This window comes from Labrus mixtus, chromosome 6 (assembly GCF_963584025.1).
Source record: "Labrus mixtus chromosome 6, fLabMix1.1, whole genome shotgun sequence".
NCBI classification, from domain to species: Eukaryota; Metazoa; Chordata; class Actinopteri; order Labriformes; family Labridae; genus Labrus; species Labrus mixtus.
In genome coordinates, this window is record NC_083617.1 from 15,501,657 (window position 1) to 15,508,947 (window position 7,291).

The window sequence follows — 7,291 nt, forward strand, 5'->3', positions numbered from 1 at the left end:
TTTTGTTCTGAAAATCTCAAATTTTATGAAAATAAGGAAAAATGTTGAGAAATGTTCTGTTTAATTTTCGATATTGGTCAGCTTAATGTACAAATAATTCAGCAAAAGGGAGTCCTAACTCTATGGGGGTCCTTTGACAGGGCAACGTTTTGGAAACCCTGTTTTAGGACACACCTGTGATGGAGATTTGTTACAGTACAGCATTTATCGTGTTGTCCATATGTCACCAAGAAATAAATAGGCTTCCACTCCCCCATCAAAATAGGTCATTGTACTTTAAGGGACATTCACCACTATTAGCCCCTGTCTATTTTTCTATCCCACTGTCTGTTATTTTTTTTACTTATATGGGCTGTTTTACTTATATTATAAGCTTACCACGATCCCAACATGTGTTGTTGCATAGCCTAGGCCTTATAGGATCAATTAAATAACGCACAGTCTTAAATGGCAGAATTTAAGCACCGTGGACAGCGACATCATGGGCAGAAAAAAAGCAACTGGTTGGCCTGAAGCTCGGTGAAAAGAAGCAAACAGGAAGAGAGCAAGCGTGGGGGGGTGGGTGGGGTGAGCTGGAGGGAGGTTGGTGTGAGGGAGTAACAGATTTTCACGGAGAGCCCGAGAGAGAGAGCATTGGTTGGGATTAGGCTGGTGCTGTAGGCTGGACGGGATTACAGAGCGCAGCGCGGCGCACTTCCCTCTGCTGTGCGCTCTGTTATGGGCTTGAACGCACGGCATTTCTCCGTCTGTCTTAAACTGTTAGACATCTGAGACCCATCACCCCCACACACACCCTGCAATCCTACTGATCCTGGTTAGACACACGCTTTATGGAAACATGGCCAACGTCCCTCAGCTGATCAAAATTGGGATTTCTTTGAAGATGCTTCCCAACGACACCGCGGTGTACTTCAAGTCAGACGGAGCCAGGTTTGGACAGACCCGGACCATCAAGCTGCTGACCGGGTCTAAATACAGAATTGAGGTGGTTGTCAAACCAGGAGCGGTGGAGGCCACGTAGGTAGCCCCTTTCATTTCGTTTTAGCCATCAGGGAATATCCTGACTGAGACATTACCCAAAATTGCTAGCATGTTTCATTCAATTCAATTTCATTTCTGAAGCAATCTTCATTCAGTTAAACATTTTCCTCAATATGTTGCTTTAATAATGGGAGGGAAATAGCCTATCCTACTCTTCGTACTCCTTTTGTAATCATTAAATGTGATTGAAAATTAATGAATTGATTTGATAGAATATAGTCTATTTTCTTAACGGATTGAAGCCTAGCAAACAGGAACCATTGCTCTCTCTGTACAATAGAGGCTATTTGTTTTTACTGTTCTTGCATTGCTTCTTGTAATAATTAATTAGTGAACGGTTAATAGGTGAATGTTGTTTAATGAATTACCCACAGGCAACCGTGGATGCGACTTTGACAGGTTTACTGTGCTGATTGTTTTTTAAGGCTGCATTTATTGACAATAGGAGATATTGAAAATACAGACCCGGCACACAATGACGTTGAAATAATACAGACAGAGTCAAAATATCACTTTAAATATCTATTCCATGTGTGTTGGCCCTATTCTTTTGACACTATCGACGTCATACTTTACAAGTAGAGCACGAAAGTAGGATTTTACGAGCAGCACCTGAAGGCAGCTTAACCCCCAGTTGGCTGCTTGTCAAATCCTCCACAGATTACGATTCCTCGCTTGCTTTTTGTGTCACTGCCCTCTTGTGATTTGTCTACAATTCGTGATTATGTAATACATGTTGTACTTTCAGAGCCAGAGAAGGATTAGTGTTGTACATACCTGAAAATCGGGCTGTCAAACATGCCTGAAAGAGCATTCCGGTTTATAGGTCATGTGATGGCTCATGGGTGTATTGGATTGAGAGCATGCTCATTTGACACAGCTTCACTGAGGATGAACATTTTGTCTACGTCAGGATGCATGTTTCTGGACATTTTAAAATGTTGTGGATTTGTAAAAATCCACTGAAGTGTGTATTGATGAATCTGTTGTATACCTGTCTGCAGAGCCATGAGTGTGGGTGGGGTGACCTTCCCTCTGGAGCAGAAGTCCAAGGATCCTCAGTCAGTCGTCTATACGGGCCAGTATGACACAGAAGGGGTGACACACACCAAGAGTGGAGAGAGGCAACCAGTTCAAATAAACGTACAGGTATGGATACACCGTTCACAGGGCAGGACATTAATCTGCAGGCGTGGGCAGGAGAAGCTTAAAATGTCATTTTATAGACAGGAAGTGGTCGGAATGAGAGAAAGGTCTCTTTGGATGCCCCTGTCTTGTTGAGAAGACAAACTGCAGAGGGAAATTCCAACTGTGCTACACCGGCAGCACCATGGTGAAGATCTTACTTGTTGGGATGCTTGTCAAATATGTGTGGACTACCTTTCTTTTTTCTATTCTCACCGATTTTGTTCTGCATGTGTTCTTAGCTTGGATTGGATGTTAACATTGTCATTTGTATGACTATATTACTCTTTAGTACTTTTACTTGATGTCTGTAGTGGCATGGCTGATTTTGTTCATGTATTGCATTGACCGTCCAATAGTCATGGGGAGCGAAACGTGGATCTGAACAGGCATTTAGTAAGCAATCTTTTTAATCCTTTTAACCAGCTGTTGAACTTGATCAGGTAGTCGGAATCCCCCTCTAGCTTTAATACCTCTTAGAAAGTCCTCTAGTGTTCATATTCTCTCCTTTCTCTCCCCTCATCTTTCTCTTAATCTGACGCTTGGGCTTTATTTGAAAAGTCTGTACAGTAGTTTTACACTTTTATGTCGCCTAACTCTAGCTCCTCTGTAAACCACGATTACGTTTGAGTTATTTTTTGGGGCCTTTTTGGATAGGACAACTGAAGAGAGACATGAAATGCCGGGAGGAGAGAGTGGGGGATGACATGCAGCAAAGGGCCGAAGTGGGATTCAAACCCACGGCTGCTGCAATGAGGACTACAGCCTCCGTACATGTGTCATGACAGCTAGGCTATCAGCGCCCCCTAGATGATTACTTTATGTATAACTTAAACATCCTTATTATAAACGCCATTAATTATAACTTACATTAGACATTAGATGTCATTTTGATCACTTGAAGGTGTGTTAGCATAGCAAGGAGTTTTTTTTTATGTTTAAATTGAAACATGTAGTAAAAATAAACGAATGAGCTCCATTCTGCATTTTAATGAGAATACCCGCTGTAACATGCGTGCTCATTGCTAACCTTCGATCAGAATGTTAATTTAATCCCTCTCAAATTCTACACCTAAACCAATCAAATCATGGTTGATGGGATTACACGATTGATGTTTCTCCTCAGTTTATTTTAAAAGCTGCAGGTTTCCGTGGGTACACCTGAGCCAAATTAAAGGAAGAATGTGTTTTTGATCCAGTAGGTGTCGCCCCTTGAGCTCCAGCATCTCCGCTCTTCTGAAACCTCCGCTCTCCACTCGCGTTCGCACGAAGGAGTTATGAATTAGAACACACCGTAATTAAGCACCATTAAGGGCAAGCGGTGGACAAAATTGTCCTTCGCTTGAGCTGCGATTGCCTGTGTACCTGCATTGTTATTTTAGCAGGCTAATGTTAGCACACATTGGTTAACTCATAGCTTCATATTGCATATGAATTGACTCAGAATGACTGTGGTCTAAACACACTCACATGATATCCAAATAAGCAGTGAGTCATTCTTCTTTTCTCTAGTCCTTGACTAAAAGAAGCTTGACACACAAGGCCGTCCCGTCCATGTAAACATGATGTAAACATGATGTAAACATGATGTAAACACGGCTCCCACAACAGTACAGCTGGTGGGACTCACCATTCAATCATTGTAGACACTCATGACTCAGAGATAAATAGGATAAACTTGATTTCTGCTATATTTATGTTGCACATTCTTGCTTTAACTAAGAGATGGCCATATATGTGTGAATAGGTTTGGTGAGGTCTTGAAGTTAGTAATTAACAACAATAGGAAGAAAAACTATTGTTTGGACTGTGAAAATGTAAACCAGAAATGTAACTATTTAGATCAGATTTTACTACAGCATAGCGATGTCTTCAAATGTCTTGTTATATGTGAACAGCTGTCCAAAACTTGAAGAAATAGAGTTTACTATCGTAAAAGATTACAATCATAGAAGATTAGAATCATGGAAGATTTGCTCTTTCTTAGAGAGTTAGCTAACAGTGACACCATCATGTAAAAAGAAACCAGACAACACAAACTGTCAGTTTGTTTGTATCTTTGCCCAAACCTCTACAGAATGTTTTTTCCAAAGTTGTTCAGAGTGCACATCTAATTTTCTTGCTAAAAGTATGTTAAATGTGAAATTCAAACATGATGTTGAAAAATTCTTCATGTTTGACATGAATGTTTGTGCCCATTTATATCTGACCCATCTGTCCGGTTCACTCCCTGGGGGGGAGTATGATGTGATGTGCATTTGCATGATGATGTGAGCATGTGTCCATCTCTCTACTACTACTCTGTCCGCTTCCTCTTCATTTCACCTTGACGTGATTTCACACATGCTGATATACTTTGTGTGTCTCCTTCAGTTCACAGAGGCAGGATCATTTGAAACTGTGTGGCAGGTGAAGTACTACAACTACAACAAGAGGGACCACTGCCAGTGGGGAAACAGCTTCAACAGCATCGAGTACGAGTGCAAACCAAATGACACGCGCACACTCATGTGGATCAACAAGGAGATGTTTGTCTGATGGAGGAATATACTGTGTGCTCTGCAACAACACAACATTCAAGGATTCTAATCAGACATGTCATAATGAATTTTTGACTTTTTATTTTTTTCCTGTTGTTAAATGATGTCCGTTCTCTCCTCCTTCCTCGTAGCTCCTGTCAAACAACACTGCTTCACCTTTTTCTTTCAAAAGTGTGCCACTCTTTCCATCATTCACTTAATCAGATCAATGCACTGCCAATTATCAGCAGCATTGATCAAATCTTGTCAGTGTATTCACAGAGGTTTTGTTAAATTTTGTTGATTTGACAAATTTGTAATAGTCGAACATTTCAAAGTTTAACCAGATGTGAAAGCTATCATCAAATGTTGTTTTAAGGAATATCTTATCGTGTACAGTTCATCTGGTAACACTGGTGTGTGTTTAGACTGTAAGTGCTGTGCTGGTTGTGTTTGAGTCCATATCTGTGTGGTAAGCTTCAGTGTGTGTGTGTGTGTGTGTGTGTGTGTGTGTGTGTGTGTGTGTGTGTGTGTGTGTGTGTTTAACAAACGGTGCTTGTACAAATGTGTTTATGTATTTTGAAGAAATATCTGAATGGGAATACTTTTGTTCTGACATGACAATCAAACATTTTCAGAAGTCATAATGGACTCTCCATTGCATACCATTGCTGGCATGAAAGTAAAGTTTGATGAGCCCTGGTTACATGTGTTAAATGTTTCTTTCACCTTGTAGATTAGAACTATTTGTGTCTCAATTGGACCTATTTCCATCCTAGTCTCCTGTCCTTGTATCTGAACATTAATAAACTCAACATTCTCTAATGATAAAAAAAAAGAGAAAATTGTCAAACTATGCAGAAGAGCAAGGCAATAAGAACCCTATCTGTATCACTGTGAAGGTACCACTTCCTGCAAAGTGTCAATTTAAAGCGTGTTTCAGTTTTTTTTTTCTTTGCGTCGACATTGTTGTGCAACTCATCTGTTACAGCAGCTCTAATCCATGAAATTACCCATAATCCTGTTGTCAAGCCTAAACCTCTGCTACTGCCTGCTCCTGGATTAATTAACGGGCCCGTATGTTTTGTAATCAAACTCTCTGTGTAGCTGTACGTGGATGAGTATTTCTATTGTGGCACCAATTTGTGTATCGTACTATGCAGCTTTGGAAGTACCAATTTTGTATTTGGGTGACGTGGTGTCCCTATTTACTCAGTGTCTGTTTTCTCTACCTCCAAAGGACTTACCCATTGATATTAGTGTGTACTAAAGGGAAATATTGGATTTGGAATGTTCAGAAGGTTACGGAAGAGGATTAGAGCCAGACATGAGGAATAAATAATGAAAGAAGGGAAGATTTTTTATGCACGTAAAAAAAATAAAAAATGAAATGTCAAGAAAGCTTAAATTCTTTGTGTAGAGAAAAAAATGTCATAATGTTGAGACTTAAGTTGAAATGCAATTTCATGAAATTTTGACTTTATTCTCGACATTGTGATTCAGTTTTATTCTCGGCATTTCAATGTTTTTCTTGACATTTCAACAGTTTTCTTTGGGTGCATAATGGTAACATGTTCCTCCTCTCATTATTTATTGCTCATGCCTGACCCTAACCCTCTTCTGTACAATTTAAATAGAAAATATTATTGGATTACAATAAGCAACTATTTTTGTACAGTGAAACATGTTAACTTTTTCTTGTCAGTGTTTTGGTAGTATTGATTCAATGTATTGTCATTGAAATGTTGAATTGAACTATGCAAGACATGAAATGGTGCAATATATGTGTTATGTATACATGCAGAACTGTATGTGAAAGTGTTGTTTGTTTACAATGTAATTGAGATTAAAAATATTTTGTGTTTTCCTTTTGCTCATTTACTCTATGAACAGCATAGGTTTACTTACAACTTTTCTGATGTCAAAGACTGAGTTGATTTTCTCCTCCTGGATACACTGCAGAGGCTGTTGAGCTCAATGAACATTCAGACAGTCAATGCATGAATGTATGCTAATCCTTCATTGGGATAAAATAGAAGTTATTTAAGGATTTCGAAATAATGTTTTATTGCAAGACCTGCTTCACATGAAACATTTTTTTTTTCCAATACTGTTAATCAACATTTAGATACCCTATATGTCAAAAAATATTAACTTTAACTTTCATTAAATAGATATTGCAATAACCTACTTCAGGAAAGGCCTACTGTAGATCCCCTAATCAGTTGCCTACTTATTAATACCGCAACATTTTAACACTGTTTAACAGGTTTAAACACTTTAGTTACTAGCGTGGATTTGGTACCTGTACATGGGGATTTCTTTTTATTATTTGTTAATGCCAAAGGGATTACATAAAATCAAGTCCTTTTACCAGAAGTTCAGGTTGCACAGTCCATAAAAAAGGTCTGTGATGTGACTTTCTGTAGTACAACAATACTGCCACTAGGTAGAGCACAAAGTACAAACATGACCAAGAGTTAAAATTATAAATAAACACATCTAAACTACAGGTCCCGGATGTACAGTACGGCTGCACCTCCCCC

The 7,291-nt window shown here is 39.2% G+C and overlaps 1 protein-coding gene across 2 annotated transcripts; it reads left to right on the top strand.

Moving 5' to 3' along the window:
- Nucleotides 1–606: 606 nt before the first annotated feature.
- On the top strand, nucleotides 607–6,612 carry cnrip1b (cannabinoid receptor interacting protein 1b). Of its 2 annotated transcripts, XM_061040241.1 has the most exons (4): nucleotides 607–1,017; nucleotides 2,046–2,190; nucleotides 2,268–2,374; nucleotides 4,600–4,776. In XM_061040241.1, exons 1-4 carry the CDS (start codon nucleotides 839–841, stop codon nucleotides 4,637–4,639), a joined length of 471 nt encoding a protein of 156 aa, XP_060896224.1. In that variant the 5' UTR covers nucleotides 607–838; the 3' UTR covers nucleotides 4,640–4,776. The 2 variants fall into 2 exon arrangements, with proteins under 2 accessions (XP_060896224.1, XP_060896223.1); XM_061040240.1 differs by lacking the exon at nucleotides 2,268–2,374 and having other exon boundaries at nucleotides 608–1,017; nucleotides 4,600–6,612.
- The last annotated feature ends 679 nt before the right edge of the window (nucleotides 6,613–7,291 follow it).